Here is a 22,937-nt window from a genome sequence, read left to right on the forward strand (position 1 = left end):
ACAAACAAGTGACAATGGAAAATATTCCCCTAACCATGAACCTTAAGTAAATTTAACGTAAACTGAAATAATAATTGAACAATATTATTTATAATGAAGAGTCCACAATTTACTAACTACCTATCATATTGGTAGGGAGTATCTGTAGCCCATTCCAAAATAATCACATAGACCCATTGTTACATATAACTTTTGATTTTCATACAATTGTTTAAAGATTGCTATGATTTCTAACATAAGCTGGTTGGATTTTATTAGGAACAAGACCTGTTACACACAATTGGTGTTTCTGGAGAGAGAATAAAACTTTGAATTTTTTTTTAAATATAGATATCTTATTAATTAAGAGGATATTAAGGTGCTTGTCATATCAGTCAGAATTAAAGCTTTCAGCTAAATAGACAGGTAGGTTTGTTCATCAATGGGTCATATTAACCTAAGCCCTGTGTACAGGTATAAGGTAACTCACAAGTCATACTTAAACCCTACACATTACATAGTGGCAGGTTTCCACCCCAGACTCACATAGATATACCCATGCAGTGTAAATGTATAGTGGCGTTATAATGGTAATCCTATTGAACAGGTAAGAACATGACCCGTGCGTCGTTCTACCTAGCCGAGTGTAAACAGACCTGACAACACAGCATATCGTTAAGTATCGGTCTGGTGTATAGGTAATCGCCAGGTATATAGATATATTGGTTCTCCCTACAGAGCACATGATATGACAACAGAGTAACTATTTGTTTTGTATGGTTTTACAACAGCGAACTCGGGATATAACACGAACGTCGAACAATGTGAGTAGCATTACACGCTAAGTGTTTTCATTCACTTATACTTCAATATTTTCACCTTTTTCTAAAGAACGGTATGTTGTTTTTTTACCAATGAGTAAGGTTTGTATCATAAACACATGCGAACGTCTCTTTAAGTCATATTTCCTGTCAGTCCTAACCTCTCACGGTTGATGTGCTTACAACACTCCCACACAATGCTGATTAATTTGAAATTGTATTGAGTTTTTATTATTTTTTCTATTTTCAAGTGTAATAAATGATGAAAAAATGAATATTTTAATACTGTGATATCAACTAATCTTATCAAACATGCTGAGAGAACTTCTTATAATAAGATTGGTGATTTTATCAATGTGACTTTAATTAGCTGTTACCCAGGTTATGTTGTACATAAACATTGTATAGGTTAAAGGCAGACTGATATTGAAATATTATATCATATTTATTAATATATCATTATTTAAATGTAATCTAAGTTTGTTGAATGATTTGCAGAGCTGAACTGAAATAACCTCCAAGGATATCTGATTTACTATTCAACCAATACCTGGATGATGTGTTCAGTAATTTTTGTGGATGGTGAAAGCTTGCACTTTGTACATGTATAATTGTTATAATTCTTTATTTTTCATATACTTTTCTTACTCCATTAATGGTAGAGAAAAACAGTTTATTTTCTTATATACCTAAAATTTAAATATCAGTCCATTTGCACAATCCAGAAATTTTGTATAACTTTACAGTATCATGTCTTAATACTTGTCTATGTTACCTGTTTATTCAGTTCAGTTAGGTCGCGTAATGTTGAAACATTTATTGATGTAACAATTTGAATTGAGTATCTCCACTAATATTTATGGTTCTGTCAAACCCATGATAACTTAGAATCATTTGAAAACCTACAAACTTATGAAATCCTGAATGCTAAATATTTGGTGAATTGTAATCAAAAGACCTTGATAGTAAAAAAAAACTATTGTTGTCATACCCCAACATCCTGAATGTGGAAATGTTTGACAAATCGTATAAATCCTGAATATTGAGATACTCAACAAATCCTGAAAGTTCAGGATACAAATATTGATAGAACTTTAATATAAATTTTAAAAAAGGGGGAGAGGCAACAAGACACGCTTGAATAGCAGATGAATTTCATTCTGTTAGATATGGTAATTGGTATTATGACTGTATTGTTGGAAACAGCTTTTGGAGAAAAGAGAAATTGATTTCAGAATTAGATACTGTAATAATGAAAAAAATGAATAAAACAGAGAATCAGTGGTACTCTGTGATTGCTGTATATATATATAGCAGTGATTTTGGTTGTTATCTTTACTTTGATGGAAATTCAACTGTGCAGTCACCTTCAATGACAGTTGATCTTTAGGTACACACACATCTCTGTTATTGTCTAAGTGTTGTTGGTGATACCTTGTTTCTATGTAAACTTTTGTGTAAGAGGCACATAGCCCTCCATTAATATTGCTATATCTGGTGTGCATACTTCATCACCAAGGAGAAATTCATTATGTTATTTCCTCAACTTATGGCGTAATTGCCTTGACCCCTAATTCTTCAAAGGAACAGTGTTCTGAGCACATTAATTATTTACTCTGGCACATTACCAATATCTTCTCTTATAGTTACATGTGATTGTGTGGATAATAAATTACCTTGTTTCCAAAATCATTACCTTCTCTAGATTGAATAACATGAAATAGAACAGAATGCAAAATATGTGTAAACATTTTAAAAGATTTTAATTACAATATTCATTGACATTTGAAAAAATACTTTGATTTAACAATGGAAAGTTCAGGTTGGAAAATGCTTATCAATTCGTCATAAGGTGTTTGTAGGCCAGTCTTTCTACATGAATTAACATTGAGACAGATGGCAGCAGGTTTTAAAGGGCTGTACACAGTACAATTGGTTTGTTATGGCAGTCATTATCTGTATAAAATGACTTTGGAATCTCTAACATGGCAGGGAAATCTTTTTTCTTTCTTTAGGAAACAAATTGTGAAGGTCTTGTGAACTGCCATATGATATTTTTACACTCTGGGGACATTTTTATAAAATATTCCTTTTGCAGAAGTAAAAAAATTCTTAAATTTTACCTCTTCTGCTTTGAAATATAAGTTAAGGAATTAAAATCACAATTTAAGTTTATGTTCGGAATGTCAAACAGAAAAATAGGGTGGAGTTAACTTAAACTTTAGCATAGCGCACCAATGGAATCATTTTATTTATCAAGCTATTTGTGAATCTGAATGTTTTTAGAAAATATATCAAACATTTAAGTTTGTGTGAATGGTGATTTATAAGGAGAGGTTTTATTTGCAGCATTTTCAGCCCAAAACACTTTCCAGTCAGAAATCATGGTCATTTCTTTATTTAGGGTTGTACAGGACAAGATATGGTAATAAGATATTGAGTGGGTATGATTTTTAGTCCTTGTTATGTTTGTATAATAGTGAGTAGATAGGTTTTAAGTCCTTATTAAGTTTGTATAATATTGAGTGAATAAGATTTTTAGTCCTTATCGAGTTTGTATAATATTGAGTGGATATGGTTTATAGTCAAATATCAAGAGTGCCATTACCAGCCTCTTTTTGCCAAACATGAATACTTTCTTCCATCAGTCTTTCTGTATGAGACAACACTTGAGTCCTCCCCAATCTCTCTGTATGAGACAACAAGAATGCAACCCCCCTGTCTCCCAGTATCAAGAGTGACCTCCCTCATTTTCTCTGTATTAGACAACAAGAAAGCCATCACAGTCTCCCAGCATCAGACAACATGGGTGACCTCCCCCAGTCTCTCTTAATTAGACAACAAGAATGCCATCCCCCTGTCTCCCAGTATCAGACAACAAGAGTGACCTCCCTCATTCTCTCTGCATTAGACAACAAGAATGCCACCCCCCTGTCTCCCAGTATCAGATAACAAGAGTGACCTCCCCCAGTCTCTCTGTATTAGACAACAAGAATGCCACCCCCTGTCTCCCAGTATCAGACAACAAGAGTGACCTCCCCCACTCTCTCTGTATTAGACAACAAGAATGCCACCCCCCTGTCTCCCAGTATCAGACAACAAGAGTGACCTTCCCCACTCTTTCTGTATTAGACAACAAGAATGCCACCCCCCTGTCTCCCAGTATCAGACAACAAGAGTGACCTTCCCCACTCTCTCTGTATTAGACAACAAGAATGCCACCCCCCTGTCTCCCAGTATCAGACAACAAGAGTGACCTTCCCCACTCTCTCTGTATTAGACAACAAGAATGCCACCCCCCTGTCTCCCAGTATCAGACAACAAGAGTGACCTCCCTCATTCTCTCTGCATTAGACAACAAGAATGCCACCCCCCTGTCTCCCAGTATCAGATAACAAGTGTGACCTCCCCCAGTCTCTCTTAATTAGACAACAAGAATGCCACCCCCCTGTCTCCCAGTATCAGACAACAAGAGTGACCTCCCCCAGTCTCTCTGTATTAGACAACAAGAATGCCATCCCCCTGTCTCTCAGTATCAGACAACAAGAGTGACCTTCCCCACTCTCTCTGTATTAGACAACAAGAATGCCACCCCCCTGTCTCCCAGTATCAGACAACGATAGTGACCTCCCTCATTCTCTCTGCATTAGACAACAAGAAAGCCATCCCCCTGTCTCCCAGTATCAGACAACAAGAGTGACCTCCCCCAGTCTCTCTGTATTAGACAACAAGAATGCCATCCCCCTGTCTCTCAGTATCAGACAACAAGAGTGACCTTCCCCACTCTCTCTGTATTAGACAACAAGAATGCCACCCCCCTGTCTCCCAGTATCAGACAACGATAGTGACCTCCCTCATTCTCTCTGCATTAGACAACAAGAAAGCCATCCCCCTGTCTCCCAGTATCAGACAACAAGAGTGACCTCCCTCATTCTCTCAATATTAGACAACGAGAATGCCATCCCCCTGTTTCTCAGTATCAGACAACAAGAGTGACCTCCCTCATTCTCTCAATATTAGACAACAAGAATGCCATCCCCCTGTCTCTCAGTATCAGACAACAAGAGTGACCTTCCCCATTCTCTCTGTATTAGACAACAAGAATGCCACCCCCTGTCTCCCAGTATCAGACAACAAGAGTGACCTCCCCCAGTCTCTCTGTATTAGACAACAAGAATGCCACCCCCCCTGTCTCCCAGTATCAGACAACAAGAGTGACCTCCCTCATTCTCTCTGCATTAGACAACAAGAATGCCATCCCCCTGTTTCTCAGTATCAGACAACAAGAGTGACCTCCCTCATTCTCTCTGCATTAGACAACAAGAATGCCACCCCCCTGTCTCTCAGTATCAGACAACAAGAGTGACCTCCCTCATTCTCTCAGTATTAGACATCTAGTGATCCTTCCTCTGTCTACCTATATCAGACAACAAAGTAGATAAGAGTTGCACCCCCTCCCCAGCCTCAAGTTTCGTGACGTTTGTGGTGATCATTCACCCATGTCATGCGTTGTATCAGTTGACTGAGAGTAAAAATTACATGTCGTTATACAATTAAAGTCACGACAACTAATTTTTTACCAATTAACAGGATATGTTATGTATTTGCCAGTTTCTAAGGTCCATTTTCGGATTAATCACAGTATATATGCTCAGTGTTAGTTACCTATCAATTCTTATATTATAAAGATATACCTGTATGTGGAGACTAACAGCTAATAAGAGTTGGTAGGAGTGGATTATAGATTAAAAACTTATAAGGAAACGGTTATATTATGTAATGACCTGAGTTAATTCTATATCAGGTAATCATAGTCCAACTAAAATATGTTAAATATAACAGTAAACACTACTCTGTAAATAATCCAGAAATCATTCAAGTCCAAGAATGAGGGAGTGACTTTGTTAGATCAACAGCCATACTTCCTATGTAAAAGCAAAAATAAACATGTAATTGACCTGGCTTTGATTTGAAGTTTAATTTTAAAATTTGCAAACATTATTTAACCTATAATGGATGTATCAAACGATATACATTAAAAAATAAATCATATTTATCTTGTTTTTCTTTTTATTGAACAATAATATTTTGTGAACATGTCCACGATCTACTCCTAGTCTGTTTTAACTTAAAGCTAAACGTATCACTGGTATGTTTTTATATGGCAATTTATCTCCTTCATTTCAACGATCTCCTTTGTACGTACATGGTTTTTTTCTATATTATATACACCTGACATATTCTCATACCTACAAATACGGGTCAGTGATATAACATGTCTGAGAATGATTTCGTTAAGGAGCTCTTGACAATAATGCTCCAAAGGGTGACTTTACTCAAAGTGTCTCTTGTCTTTAAAGTGTACAGCTTTACATAGATACTTCAATGGGATTTTCTTACGAGTCATTTCATCTCAATTTTATTGAATCTTGAAAATGTATTGATTTTGATCTCAAAATTACGCCAAGAGCAACAATCTTGTTTCTATAAATTACTTCAATTTAAGAGGAGCTATCAAAATGATATTTCATGTAATTTTAAATCATTTTTATTATATCTTTAATTTACATTCTGTAATCATAATTGATATGTGATAGAAACTTCAGGTTATTGACTTTAGTCTAATTTCAAATGACAGAAATTTATGATCTTAATGACAGGGTCACCTAGGACCATATCTGAAGATCTGGCCTTAATTTACACCATTATTTGAATGTTTACTGACATTTACTGCCAAGTAATGTTGACATTTTTATTACACATTCTACAAATATATAGTTCATACCTAGTGTCTCAAAGGACAGCATTACTCTTTCAGGGAGTTTGTTTTAAAAAAGTACCATCTCATTTTTAATGCAATTTCCCCATTTATTGCATCTTAATTTTAAGTTAAAAAAACAACTTGATTTTCTAATCTTCAAATATCTCTCTCTTCATCTAATTATCAAATGTAAGAATGATTTTGAGTATGGATTAGTTCAAGTGTTGAATGCTTTTTAAAAAAAAAACTTATAAGGACATAACATTGCTAAAGACCCATGTGTCATGTCAACACCAGAACAGATGTATCTGAATAGATTAACAGATTCACCATTACTAATGAAGGTTCAAGTAATTGGAATAAGAAAATATTTTATGTTAAGTGTGTTCAATTGGATAAGTATTTGTAGTACAGCTCTATGGTATTGCCATTAGGTTTTCCCCTCTCCATCTCAGTCTTTCTAATACCTATTTTCTATCATCACATTTATCACCTTTACAATTCAGCTTTCCCATTAACAGGAGGATTGAATTAATACCTATTTCCCTCTTTCTCAGGATTGTACAAACAGCTACACACCATTCAATTTGTTTCTCTGATTTTTCTCTCTCCAAGCAAGCCTCTTCCCCCCTTACTTATTCCAATCAACCTTTCCTCTTATTGTTCAAGCTTTTTAACATTTTTTTAACTTTTTGGTCGAAACATCTCTCTTTTTATGTATCACAGTCACCCATCAACTGTTTATTTCTATTTTTCTTGTATTTTTTAGCGACACCAAGAAGCTTGGATCAGAATTTCAATAATCCAACCAGTAATGTTGGTAATTTCCGTTTCAAGGGATTTGTAAACAATAACCTTGTTAAACCCACCATTCCAAGGACAATACCTGCTCAAGGAATTTTAACAAGTGCTGATGATCCAAAGCTTGATCTAAGTAAGTACATCACAGTTCTTTTTTGTATTCATTAGTTCATGGATTTTCTGTATTGTAATTTGATATTAGATTTAATCAAATTTCGTTGTCTCTCAGTTCATTAATTTGACAATAGTAAACATCTTCATTTTGATCACGTGACTTTTTAAACGTCTTGATCACACAGTACCCCTTTTATATATATATTATCATATATTGACATTCTTTTATTAAATATTCCATACTTATTTGAATTTTCTTGAGTCAAATTGATAAATGCATTCAACCATTTTAGGAACATACATTTATGAATATTTTGTCCTTTATTATAGAGCAAAACATACAACCAGGTTTTCATGTTTTGTTTTACTTATCATGTAGTTATTCTCACTGTCGAATACTCATAAATATTACAAAGAAATGTTCGATCCTGACAAAGGGAATTTTGACGAACCAATCAAGCACGCTGACCTCAGGTTCTATATTAGGGTTTAATGAGCCGATACACGTAAAGGAATTCTAACATATTGATGTGGATAAATAATTTAAATGATCGATTGAACCTTATCAGAAGTACATTATACATGTCTTCATCAAAAAATATTAAACGATGATTTGATTGTTGGTACATCTTTTTATCTTCTTCTTTTTTCATTGAACTTTGGGTTTCTAGATCCGTTCATGAATTAACCTTATACATTAGGAACGGCGCACCGACTTTCTCCAGTGATCACAACTAGAAATCTCTGTTAAGGATGACGTTCCTTATAGTCGGTACAGCAATTTTATATGAACCGGGAGAAATGTTGTGTCGTATAGACATGACTTTAGTTTTTGACAAGTACTAACCCCATTAAGTCCATTTAATATAATATATCTTACAAACAAGTATCAGTTTTGCTTTTGAGTTTCTCATCCCAATGATCCATCCGATAGCCGCTCTGTAAACTGTACATCTTATACATTTGTATGACCTCCCGATGTCTGGTTGAGATATATAGCTGACTTTTCCGATGTTCTACAGAAGCGATATGCTTGACATGTCTATTCTAGTGCTATATTTGTGTTGCTTTATCGTTAACCGATTTGGTTCCAATCATCGACATTATCACACAAGTAACTACTGGATCTAATTGCAAAATGGTATCATTTACAAAGTGGAGTATCAGGACTATGGATGAGGAATGAACGCTTTACATCGAATTTAAGCACAACTTCAGACAGACATACTTCTCCATATATCGAGGAAAAATTCAGTGACATGGATGATTTTATATCGATAGAAAACGGTAGTCTAGTAACTGATGGCGAACCACGAAGAGGAACGTTGGTGTCTTTTCTCGAGTGACAATCCATCCTAGATCACAGAACCACGGACTTGGATGTATCTATGTCTAAGTCAGCGATAGAACCATTCATAATTAGGAGAGACATCGAGATGGCATCGAAACACAGAAAAAAGTTTTTGATCATGGAAGATGCCATTTTGTCACATCGTAATTGAAACAATTTTTCACAAGAAATATCTATAACACGCTTTGTTGATTTTTCAAGTTAATCACGGTCCCAATTGCACAATCTGTTTGATTCATTTTTCTAATTAACGAACAAATCATTTCTTATTTCAATAACTATGTTGGTAATGTTTATGTCTCATGTTAATGTCACCGGTGTGAAATGAGACATACTGTTTAGTTTAGTCGTAACTGCATTGGTGTCGAGGAAGCTGTTTCTATACAACGTATTACTAGTAATATCTTGGTTCGTTGTCATTAGACATATTTAAACTCAGTAGCATTATTTATACAAAGGAATGTTTCTTAGGTCCCTTTAGGACTAGTATGTATATCTGCTTAACATTTCTAGTATATACAGTATATTTAAATAGTTACAATTTGACCTTCACGAGGTCATAATTCCTGTATCTATACTGTCAATAGAACAGTCTATAGGTCTGAGATAACCATAGTACATTTAACGATACATTATACAAACATTTTAATGCGACTGTTCCTATAGGGTTCAATTGCCAAGGCCCCGTCACTTAAGTTGTAGATACATTCACATCGGTAAAATACTACTGCAAGAAGTGGTTGAAAAAGATAATTTTTTTATAAATATTTAACAATATTGCATAGGAAGTTTATACATGAGGGGACATGGAACAAGTATGATAATGACAAAGTTGTACTCCATAGACATTGGCGTTGGTTATTATTATTTCATGAACTTACACCGAAGCAACCTAAACAGGCTTCATTGAAGTCTATCGATTGGTATGGTAGATATTTTTAGTGACATTTAAACAGGACGACGATTACTCAGGTTCTCATTATATGGAACATGAAGTAGAGCGAAAAGAAATTTCAAGTGCAGTTTTCAAAATGGCAGAATGTTGATAAAAGAAAATAGAGCAGCGGGCATGCCTTGTTTTGCGTTCTCAAAGTAAATTTCTTGTGGGATAATCCTGGAACAGCGTGTTGTTCAGAATGCTTTAGAGGTAAGATGTGCATATATATTAGAAACATGATCTATTATCACTTTTACAGAAATATCATCACCGAAAAAATCTGTAGGTTCTCCACAAAAGTCAATAGCCTCTTTACCAAAATCAGTGGCTTCCCCATCAAAATCCGCAATACCATCCCCCGTCAGAGCCGCGGAATCACCATCTAAGCCTGCCTCCAAAGGCTCCGAACAAAGCGTTAATCATAACATGGACGGTATGTCACAGTATGCCATAATGTTTTATTTTTATACATTTTCCCGTTGATAATTAATTACATTTTATCAAATTTTACTGCTTTTAACTTTTTGGTATTTTTGAAATCACCATGAATTTTTAAAGCCAGTTTAGTTTGTTTTCTGATAAGATGAAAAAATAAAGCACTTATCTATTTTGTTATCAAAAAAGACTATTACCACAGACGTACATATTTTTCTTCCGCAATATATATATATACTGTAGGTATTTTATACTTAAATCCATTGCCTCCGTGTTTCCAGGGCGACATTCACACCAGTCGTCACATCGTCGTGACCTTACGTCAAGGTCATCACATAACAGACTCCAACAATCAGATCAAAACGGTAATTTGATGATGAAAAAATAGCATGGTAACGCTAATATTATTAATGATAGAAATAAAAACGTAAGTTGCAGTGTTACTAAATGGATAATAGTAATTTTGTGACCGATTTTAATACAAATGTAACAGAATTGTGGTTTCTGTGCAGTGGTAACTGACTGCGACTGTGCGTAGCTGCAGTCCTTTAAACACCTGTTTTCAAATGCTGTAGACTAGACAATCAGAATTGTGAAGGTTGAATAACCCGTAGTTTGCAAAGTGTTCTTCATTGTATCTAACCTTATTGTTACAGTCTCAACCATATCTTGAGTGACTAAAAATAAGTGGAACAGCATCACATTTACAATGTCCCATATGTATGTAATGCAACACTGCCAGAGATATACTCAAATACCATGTAGAATTTCTACGCGGCAATTTTCTTACGTATATCTTTGGATTCAAGGGTATTAGTCTCATATAAAGATATTTTGATTTAATGACCCTTAGAGTCACCGAGTGGACCAAGAATGATAAAGCAGCTTTATGATATATCTCCATTCATGTTATTCTGTTATGTCTTTTGTACAGGTTCTCTACGCATATTGTAATTCTCCTATCATGAAAATAATATTCATGCTGCATTTCATTTTTGTATTGATTTCTTTATTTTACAGTCCAGACATTTATTCTGATTGTAGCCATTTTACAATATTTTGTTTCGTGTATAGTTGATCAGTCCTAGTCTCCCTGCAGAAACAGAGCTGTCGACTCTGTACTTACAAAGGATCATATTTATTCATCGATGACAATCTTACAAATGATATTATGTTTCATGTCTTTGTCACATCATTACAGGTTCCTCAAGGTTTAACGCACAGCCTCAAGCACCACCCACCCCTCCCAATCACCTACCACCACCCTTGGAAATGAACGGTTACGATAAACAAGGTCCTGCCTATGATAGACCAAATGGCTTTGGCCCAACCACAAATGGTTATAGTTTAAATGGCCAAACCCATGGTAATGGTATGTTAGTCTTTATGTATTCAAACAGTGTAGCCTCCCCACACTCATATCCACTGCAACACCCTGTAGACTCTCATCTGATACTGTCGTCCTGTAGTGTGTTATATTTGAATATATCAATCATTGTCTTCTGATTTCTGTTCTTTATCTACCATATATTACACACACTTAAACTCACGTAAAGGCCAATCTCAGACATATCATGGACCAATACAAGTTTTTTTTATGATAATTAGAATATCATTAGTTTCAACGATTAGGCATTCATCACTTCTGTCCTTCAGGAAATTATATCATCCCTGACAAAAGTTTGGCATTAAATGCCATAACTCATTATCCATTGATGTTTCAACTAAGGAAAACTTGTAAGTGAATCACAATATATGACCTGCATGTTAATCTTTATCGTATAAATCTACAAAGTTCAATGTAAGGGTCAGACGCAAAGCGTGATCCCTTAATGATCCCAGGAAAAGTGCATCGATGATGCTGATTGTCTTACGAATTGTCTGTAAGAATATTAAATTTGGTAAAATCCCCTTTTAAAATCTTTCTTCCTAATTAGTTTGGTATAATCGTATTATTTAACACGAACTCATGAAATTCATTACGTTTGAACTTTTATCTTAAATCGATCTGTTGAACGCTTTTCCTTCGAGTCTATGTTTTCCACGTATAAATACTATACCAAATACAACGTTGGAAGCTATATCGTCATTTTCCTAGCTGGATCTTTGTATATGTCTTTAAATGCAAACATGTTGATGTGTTTCGATGAACATTAGTAATACTAATTAAGCAACATAATTCATTTTGGAGAGGTTATAATCTTTGTCTGAAAGTACAGTACTGAACGGTTGACTAAGTCGGCATTTATTGCGGGTTAAATTTACATCAGTTAGGCATCACACTAATTCAGTGTGCTATTTTCGTATTGCCTTTTCGAAGGTATGTCATTGGTAGCCTTTCTGTGAGTGTTTCGCACAAACATTAACCCACGACACCTGCTTTCTAATACCATTTCAATGTGCCTGCTTGTCAATCACTAATATTCTCACTTTGCAAAAACATATATTCCATTCCCTTCTTAATGCCTGTGTACTTCATCCTCTCCTTGACTGGTGTGTGTTTTAAGAATTATCACTCAGATGACACAATAGTGTTATTAGCACTTTTCACAAAGCGGTTATCTAAAGCAATTAACACCAACTTGAACTCAATCGAGCATAACGCAGAATACATGTGGTGTCACACAAAACATTGGTATTACTCTGTAACATACTATTTCTTATTTTTAGTCTAAAACTACATCTTTCAAACTGATTTTACAACAAATAAGACTTAATGAATATTTCCCCGAGGAGTATTGACTTGTTAGGAATTATTTTGGACCGATGCCGTTTTAATCATTTCGTCGGTTCAAGTGTTAAAACGATTATTGTTTAAATTCACGTTCATTATTGTAACAATAAATACAACAACTTTTGATTGCTGAATGACCAGTTTGAGAGATGTCTTGACTGTTCATGTTTATGTCAAGAGCATGCTTGTTCACATTCATACTTACTAATGCTGAACTGTTGAAAACTCTTTAATTGTCGATAAGATGTACAAAGATATATATATCACTGCATTTACATTTAACGTACATATTTGCCCCTAAAAAGATAACGTGCGAAATATTACATTGGAATCATAATCATATCAGCGTTACATTGAAGTACGCATGCAGAAATATCTTGGAGCAACTAACAAGCGGTGTAGTATATAAATCTGTATAGTTGGTTATACCTCCATTATTTTACTAATAATGGTTTCTTACACTAACTGCTTATTACCCATTTAAGGTGTGCATAGGGTATTCTTTACCTGTAACAGCACATTGCCTGTAATTTTTGTAAACAATACAGCCAAATAATATAGAATTGTTTACTTTATTTAGAGATCATATGTGTTTTGTTTAAGACTGCTTTTGAATCAGAACAAGAAGTTTGTGATAAGATCGATATTGACGTTTCAACTGTGTGAGCAAATTAACTATATCATATTATGATACATTTTCTTATGTTAATTTGAAGGAAATAAATTAATATAAACAAACGCGATTCATCGCTTTAAAGAGCGGAGGAAGCCGTATCTGAGATTGTCCGTTGGTCTAGATATGTAAACAGGATTTCTATGTGTTGTCATCACAGTACAAGGTCGTGAAATTATGTTATAAACCCGTTTATTGTTTGGTTCATTACTCAACATTATCGCATATGTGAATAACAGCGTAGCTGTGATGGACAATTTTGTAATTTTTATCAAAATTCATCATTTTCAATCCTGTTTAAGAGGAATCTTTGATTGTCATAATTGATAAAATAATCCATCACTGAATGAATTTCAGCAGAGATGTTCATAGATCATTTGATCGTTTTACCATTTTGTTTACCTTAACTTAGATTATATGGTCGATAGGCGCTATAAATAAGCATTATATATACAGAAGTATTAATGACGTTTCAGCTTTAATCAGTCGGTTTTTATTGACTAGACTAAAGATGTTAATTGACCATTAATATCGATGTCGCTGTCATTCACTGGGTTGTTTGTTTATTACGCTTGAACATGTTTATGCTATTAGACCTGCGATGTCGGTATTCTCCATAGAACTCCGTTCTCTAAGTAGTTAAATATACCGTATTTAAAAAATAACGTTTCTGTCAGTATAATTACATGAAACTGTGTAGATGAAATTGATAGCATTGTTGAAAAATAGCACGCCATCGATGTTCACATGTGACGTAATTATTTTCTTTTTAGGATAATTTCATGACATGAAATATTGATAAGATTGTCAACATTAGCTATGTAGCAATACAGATACCTAAATTTTAAAACTTTTATTTTTCCAACTTAACAAAGAAGATCTTGTTAGTTGAATTGTTGGCACAGTGTAATCCATTTTCTCTAAGTATATTGACACTCGTCTAGGTCAATTTTTATTTTCCTATTTCCGCATCCTGTTTATGTGGACCTAGGGGGTTTAGGGGGTTGGGGTAGGGGGGATGGTCCATAACATCACGGAAGAGTCCTGGAAGGACTAAATGACTTTATGATGTAGGGTTTCTTTAATTATTTGAGAAATGTAAGTAATTTATTATTAAACAGTCAAATGAAATAAAAAGATGCTGTTTCACATGTGTATCTTTTGTACAATACTTTGATCTCAGGCTGGGCCAAGGAGAGACCATCACCAAGACACGATAGCCTGGATAACCCCCTAACTTACCGTTCTGTAAATCAGCACCAGGGTAAACACTGCCTTTACTCTCCCTATGTCATTGTTTTAACGTTGGTGGTAGATAACACTATTTCTAAATCACTATACGCAGAGTGTTACATCTAGTAGCCTTTCAAGCACGATCTATGCTTTCCTTTATGTGTGCTGCACAGCTAGCCTTGTCTTGTAAGTTTGTAAGTAAATACATCCAATGAACTGTAGGATTATCACTAAGCACATAAAGATATGTATGTGTTTTGTTAGAGCTATCTCTATATACTAATGTTTTGTTACTGGCTTCCTCGGTCCTGTTGCATGTATAGTTTTAAGACAATCTACATTGTATGCGCTCCTATAACGACATCTTAGGTATGTGCCTTTAAGTAAATGTTATCTATGGAATTACAGTGTTTGTCATGTTACATCTTAATTTCTTTTGACTTATATACAATGTATTTCTCAATTCATTTATACATAACCATACCTTCAATTTGTTTGAATCGTTTTCTTTCCAGTTTGTCTTGTTGCTGCTAGAATCTTGCCGATCTTTGCATATTGAATATATTTCTGAGTCATGTTGGTTTTAGGTATTTGGGTGGGGTAACGTTCGTCTTACCTCTTACCTTAAACGTCAGTGATTTTTCATGAAATACAGTTTTTCAGGCTCACATAATACTAATTTGAGGAAATAATCATAACTATTGTTTGACTAATGAAATAACAGATACATATCCTTATTGTTTAGCTACAGTACTAATTCATTGATTAAATTTGACATCTACTTGTTAAAGTGACCTTATTATAATTTAATTTTAAAAAAGTTATCTTAAGACAAGATTACACACTGGTATTCATTATTTGTCTCATTAGATGACGAAAGTATGTCGGATATTTAACGTAATTTAAGGTATATTAGATTATTATAATAAATGGAAAATTTTACAAATCAGTTTTTTTAATATCCAAAAAAAGGAATAATTTTTAAGGGGTTCAATTTGTTGTATAAATGATTCTTACTACTTCTATTGCTTTGCTAGCTTTTTAACAGATGCTTAGCAATTATTTTGGCAACGTTTATGTTGTACGTAATTGTTTATATAATTAGGATGATACTGAATAAGTATTTCGATGTTAAATGTTTCTATTAGATCTCGATTCATGTATGTAATTTTTAAATACAGCAAATGTGATAAGACGTTTGTTTAAGTACGCCACGATGTGAAAATTATTGAAATTATTTCATTTAATGATAAGAACATATTGCTAATACCTAGTAAAGAAATAGAATATTAGTTACATGCCATGTTTAAACGGACAATACAGTTATATATATATATATATATGTTTTATCAACAGGAACAGGAAGACATTATGTCGATGATTATGAAACCACTCAAAATATACCTATAAGAAATGCACACGCAAAAACGTGAGTTTTTAGAATTGATTGAATTGAAGATGTGTAGCTAGATTTCTTATCTATTCCTTAATTTTGAAGAAAATTCTTGTCCATTTAGGTCTTGAAAATGTTAAAAGAAAGCTGAAAATATTTTGTGTAGGAAGCCTGATAATAAAATAATAATACGTTATTTACATTATTAATAAGATATGTATAGTTACATGTAACTTTTTGTTATCAGATGCAAAAAAGATATGTGATTCCGACTGGTATCACTTAGTGTTCTGAATAGCCTCGTTCCACTATTTTTCATAATATTCAGTTTAAAATTGCATAATTTTATCTAGAATAACATATTTGTTTAAGAATGTTGTGCCAAATCATTTGGTTTTATGTCACACAGACAAGAACAAATAAAAAAAGAAGCACAGCAGTTCTTAGATAGACGAGACGAGGAGAGAAGGTTCAAAGAAGAAAGTGAAAACAAATTAAGGGAGAAACACGAGGAACAGCGTAGGGTATGTACACAAACCTACCAAAGAATCGAACACTTCAGTAAACCGCCATACCTTTCATTTACAATCTACAAGGATGATTATTGTTTATGCCAATCGTCACAAAGAAGACTAATTTCAAAGTACAATTACATTATTTTCTTCTTTTTGATTTCAGTGCTTATTTATTTCCCCGTACCTATTTGATTTGAATTAGTTCTCAGCAAATCGTTATTTACCAAACGCATTTAAAGTAATATATCATATTTTTCATATAGACACGAGAGATGTTGGAAGAGAGTGGACCTTTCGGTAAACCTCTACTAGGAGCTGGAGGCCCAAATGGGGTGAGATTTAAAAATTACTCTTTTTCACCCTATACTAAGTTATTCTTCCTAATTATTTTACTAATACATGGTTTTATAGGTAAATTATTTACTGATTATTTTATTTTGATATGCCTTACTTATATCATTTTACTGTATATCGGTATGGCAAGATAATTGTAGACTTATTAGGCGTTTATCTATATCATACATTGCCTTGATATATGGCTTTAGTGTAAATCATAATTAATAATAACGTTCATCCCATTTGAGATGTAATTTGGAGATCACAAACAGAGGGGAAAGAAGATAAAGTATGCAAACACGAGAACTGCAGAGTGTTTGCTGTAACTTAATAACTTTTCCTTGATTATATTCCTCGTTCCCTGCTAGCCTTCTTAGGTATGCGTTTTTGTTTTCTCAATATTTCGCATGAATGAGAAGATGTGATAGATATGAAAGGAAAATAGCTTCGTCTAACCCTAGAGTGAGGCAAGAAAATACCACATCGGTAGAAAGCGTGGATACCTGTCAAGAGTGAGAGGAATACAGATCTTTACCTCCTCTCGTTGAGGCTGTAATAATACAGTATTATTTTGTTGCAACAACATAGAGAGTATGATTGTTTATAAAAGAGATGTGATGATCCAGTCAGCTTCAATTTACTAACGACTCCTTAAAAAGTATAATTATAATATCTGCTCTGTTTCCTTGCCAGAATGAGTTCAAGAAAAAGAAATTTACTGAAGAACAGTTTAATGGCCGTGAGCAGCCCAGATATCAAATCGAGCCGGTAAGTCTGTTTTACATATATTTAAACTTGGGTGTTGTCCTAGAAAGATTGAACTTGATCTGTTGTTTTGAAGACTATCAGAACTGCATGTTAGCCAAAAGTGAATTACCTGTATTGAAACACTTGAATTCATATGGTGTGCCGTGTTTGGATATAATACTGAGAAAATCCTGACCAATTCATTTTTCGGGTCGGTCGGAATCCAATATCTCCGCAAAACCTCATTCAAACATCAACATGCCAGCCATATGGTGACCATTTTGTAAAATGTGTCTGTAATCCTGATTAAAACATTCCTTCTTAACTCTCCCACTGGAATTCAGCTCAAACTTGAATGAATTTATTTTGCGATGGTTTAAACCAGGTGGTGTTATTTTTCGGTTTGCTTCGAAATCCAATGTGGTCGTGGGAACATTAGACACTTTTTGCGGAAATGTTGGGAAAACGAAATGAAATGCGTTGTCTGCTGATTGTTTTGATAATTTATTAATTGTTCCTATTGCCAATGTTATCATATCAATTATTACTCTTTATATTCAGATGATTGTTAAGGTCCATGTGTTTTTCGGGGGAGGGTGTTTTTACATCGTTCTTACTCGAGGATATTTCAGTTTTTTCAGTAAAAACAAATGTATTTCAAGAGTGTGGCAAACATTTTTTAAAATCTTTAATGAGTGGAGAAATGATACACCAAATTACCAGCGACACAAGTAAGATATATTTGTTATTACTGAAAACCACTGTTTAATATTCTTTATATTATCATTATTTGTATTTTTTATCAACCGTGTTGATTGGTCAATTCTACAGTATGAAATCTCTCCTCTGTTTTCATCGTAGAAATTCTTATTTGTTATTTTTTTATTTTCACAAAAAGAGAAAAAAATTGATATATCTACCACAATAGGCAGTGCTATTCAACTCCCAAGACGTTAATTGATTATTCAAATTGTTGTATAAACATAAATGTTAAACCACACGTGAAATAACAGTGACACGTTTTAATTGGCTAACAAAATGAACTTTAACCGAAAGAGCGCTTCACGCACTCACAGAAGGCAAAACGCTCAATAAGTATTTTACGATCGTGATTGGATTTCTTTTCTGTTCTTGCTTTGAAGACAAATCATTTCAATTATAGCTATGGTTTGAAAAGCGTTATAATATCTCCATTTATTTCTGAACTTGTCAGGTTCGCATTTCAATTGGAAACTGTTCACTAAAGGTCATATCATTACACACCAATTGTTGATGTTAACAAAATGTGGGCACAAAAATAGGTCAATTTAACGTCTGAATTGCATTTTTTATTGTGGTAGAAACAGGTCGCTAGTTTAGGGTCGTGGTATATGGTATTTCTTCCACTCGCGTTAGTCAGTTTCGAAAAGTTAACTCGCGTGATAGAAATGCCATATACCATTACCACTTATTGTGTAACCTGTATATATATTCACTAGTGAAAATGCAATAAACACATTTCATTGACATGGAAGACATAATTTACCAAACATAACAGAAAAGGTCTTTAATTGCATATCTTTTTGGTCGTTTGTAATATATATATTAGCACACAATGCGAATTATACAAATACAACAAGAGAAAGCAAAATCATGTTATTTCTCAAAACCGGGATAAAAAGGATAACCATATGTCAATAACTCAAATATGGCCGAAACGTAAAACTAATATTTTTCTTAATTTTTCTTATCTACTTCATGAAAAATAACTGCTGGTCCCTACACGACGACTTATAAAAATACACCAATATCGTGTTCGTAAGCTGTTGATTCCGTTGGAATATTATTGAGTATTACGAAAAATTCTCTGTTAATAAATATTATTATATATCATTGATAACTTTATTTACCGTTTTTCTCTTGTTGTTTTTGTATTAGTGAGGACAAAACTTTACACTTTTTTCGTCTAATTAAAACAATACGTCGTTTCCGTGATACAAGCATAAACGACATTAGCGGTATGTAGTACTGTATACAACAAGGACATGGATAATTCTTGTATGAAAATATATCTTCATGAGAATGGTAAAGTTGGACGGAAATGGATAACAGTTGATATTCTACACGGATTACATGTACCGACTGACTTGTTTCATCTGATCGACATTGCAACTGTGAAAACATCATATAATTTCTTGTGGAATATGATGAAGGTCACCACCCATCAAAACGTATTAGTATGTTTGCGCAAGTAAAGGCTGTCAGATCCGCAACACCGGAAACGACATATTGTTTTCTCTCATTTTCCCCTCCTTTCTTAAATCATGACCAGTTTTTACTGTTACATTTTCCGTTCTTTTCTCTTTCTTCTCTCTTTCTCTAACACGCTCTGTTGATCTGTCCATTACTCCTACATTGGCTTCTTGTCACCACCTCTGCGACTCCTCTTTGATCTCTTCATCTTTGATTGACTTCTGACCTACCACTGCAGTCCTCTGGATCAATCACGCACAGGTTTCAGTTCTGGGACAGCTTTGGCCGCCCTGGCCATGGCGCCCCACTTAGAACTGATTCTGGAAATCTAAAGACTCATCTTGTTGGGGATGTGATCATTCGTTTTCAGGATCGGTACGTTCGTGATATCGAGAATCATCGTCGGCACGACAGACCCCCCGAAGAGAAGAAGAGATATTTTGATGATTTAAGTAAGTTGCAGTCATAGAATATGCCTAGAAATGATAATTAAAAAAAACCCAGATAGTTTACATAAAAAAAATGTATTTGGCCATATATCTCTTGTGCCTTATGGTTATACGTCATATTGTTGAAGGCATAAATGCTGTTTGAAATTTCTCCACACACAAATGCCAAAGCCGGATATCACTGCTAGATGTTTATAAATGAGCTGCTGTTAATCAATTTCGTGTGCTAGATGAACTTTTTGATGCGATTTAAGGTCTTCTGTTGTCAAAATTCAAGTATAATGACTGTTTATATGCTAGAATATTTAAATGATGTAAAGGCGTTTAATGCTATTGCGCATGCAGGTATCATAATTATTGAGTCTTTTAAGATAGATGTACATTTATATTAATTTAGCTGCCTATACATAATTTATTATCTAAACTTCTGTCATTTTTTTCAGAGCGACAGGAGCAAGAGAAGAAAATGAATGGTCATGTAAGGGTCATATCACTTGTACTTCAAGTCAGAATTTGGTATATCTGTACATAACATTGTAAGGTCGTCCTGTCGATTTGTAAGAATACAAAAGTAGTTCGGGGAGGGGTATTGGTGTGTTAAACAGTATTATCGCACACGTAAAACAACAGATACTGTAGTCGTTATTTGTAAACTTTTGTCTGAAATCTACATATTTTCTAAACGTTTGAGCAAAACTTCCTAACACTTCACAGATAATACAAACAAATATTGATTAGACTAAATTAGCTAAATTAAAAAAAAAGCTAATATCAGTTCAATATTCAGTGATCACTGAACGGCTGATCAATTCAACGGTTATTAAACTGTTACCTAGTGAAGGAAAAGTTGGTTCTTACATGATAAGGGAGATAACTTTTCGTCACGAACTAAAATTATACGCACTGGAAACAATTTGTCAGTAATACGGCGAATTACGTATATTTGTCAGTAATAAGAATAAAGTGTATTTTGCAGTGCTACAAAAATACACAACTTATGCCTTTGTCTTCACCTATGTTGTTTAACCGACATATGTATGTGTTGGTTTGGGCAGATATTATTTGCTTTCCTCTTATTAGTGTACAAGTGTTACTTACTCTCACGTTCATCTCAACACTAGCGTCTCCATCCTCGATACTCCAGGGGTAATGATCTTTTTTGTTCACTGCACCCTTGGAACATGGCAAATTTGAAAGTTTCATGTGCGATACCTTGTGGACAAAACGAAAAGACTAGTTTAATCCTTTGATGTATATCAAACAAATATCGAGGTCCCAAAACGGTGTATTGTAATGGCATTGAATTTGAGTGTCGCTTCTTTGTTATCTTCAAAAGGACCGTACCAGGCTGTGATTGATAATGTGTTTTCAATGGAGTCAATTAAATTGCTTAGCTTGTGCATTCAATTCTGCAATGACATGTTTTAGAGGTACATAGAGTGAAAGTGAGCGTAACTCCTGGAATATCGAGATTGTAGCATCCCAATAGCGTTGGTTGTAGTTAGTTGTTAATTGTACCATTTCTTGTGTATTTTATATTGCAATTATAAATATATATATATATATTTATCATTATAATTGATGTTGTAGGTAAACATATTAAAGTGTATTTTTTTTCTCATATGAAATGAATGCTGACATAAGTATTAACGTTAATTGTTATCTACATCAGAATTAGTTGTTGATGAAGTTAGGATAATTTGTAAATAGACACACTAACTATATGTTTGTCGCCGTGTGACTTATCATGTCACTGGTGTAGGGTTGCACTTTGATTTCTGGCATTGTGTGGGGCTACTAACACTACAAGCAGTGCATATACTGAAGAAATAAAACTTGTCAACACACAACTTAGGGCAGGAATTGTTTTATATTGTGTTTGCTTAGTGCTTAGTATCGTTATGCAATTTTATTTGGTAAAAAGCTATTTCATGCACTTCCATGTTCTCTACAAGACAAATTGTCTACAATTTTTCCATCTCATTTCTGGTATTTAAGTAAATTCATTTCCATTAAGTCACAGCGCTGTCATGCAAATGAAAGTTCATTCATATATGAAGTGAATATGAATTTTCTCCATATGATGATGATGGTGATGATGGTGGATGCCGCTTTCTAATTTGACTTTTGGTTTTATGACAAATGATAATGTTTAACTGACTTGTGCTATGACTGTATGTTTTAATAAATGCTATTTATAGAACATACCATAGTATAGATATTTGGATAACAGAGTATATCGCATGCTATTTTTAGTTCATGTTCTAAGAAAATAGTCTTTGAATCGATACGTTGTTCATTTGTCATTTATTAAGTAATGCCACACCCTTCATAATATAGCCACAGGTCATCCTCCGAAGCATCTGTCCGCCATATCCATGTGGTAATTCCTCTTTATCCTTATATCTGTATTCCGTCTTTCGTGT

The 22,937-nt window shown here is 34.1% G+C and overlaps 1 protein-coding gene across 1 annotated transcript in view; it reads left to right on the top strand.

Moving 5' to 3' along the window:
• The window catches only part of LOC132556752 (uncharacterized), a 74,850-nt gene that overhangs the window by 28,802 nt on the left and 23,111 nt on the right, over window positions 1-22,937 (top strand). The window contains exons 3-11 of the mRNA XM_060221196.1: window positions 7,331-7,495; window positions 11,401-11,571; window positions 14,790-14,870; window positions 16,196-16,268; window positions 16,642-16,756; window positions 17,011-17,079; window positions 17,777-17,851; window positions 20,301-20,514; window positions 20,955-20,989. Of these exons, the coding sequence (XP_060077179.1) occupies window positions 7,331-7,495; window positions 11,401-11,571; window positions 14,790-14,870; window positions 16,196-16,268; window positions 16,642-16,756; window positions 17,011-17,079; window positions 17,777-17,851; window positions 20,301-20,514; window positions 20,955-20,989 (998 nt within the window). The remainder of the gene's footprint in view (window positions 1-7,330; window positions 7,496-11,400; window positions 11,572-14,789; window positions 14,871-16,195; window positions 16,269-16,641; window positions 16,757-17,010; window positions 17,080-17,776; window positions 17,852-20,300; window positions 20,515-20,954; window positions 20,990-22,937) is intronic.

This window comes from Ylistrum balloti, unplaced genomic scaffold (genome assembly GCF_031769215.1).
Source record: "Ylistrum balloti isolate Yb309-2 unplaced genomic scaffold, AGI_CSIRO_Ybal_v1 Utg370590, whole genome shotgun sequence".
Classification (NCBI taxonomy): Eukaryota; Metazoa; Mollusca; class Bivalvia; order Pectinida; family Pectinidae; genus Ylistrum; species Ylistrum balloti.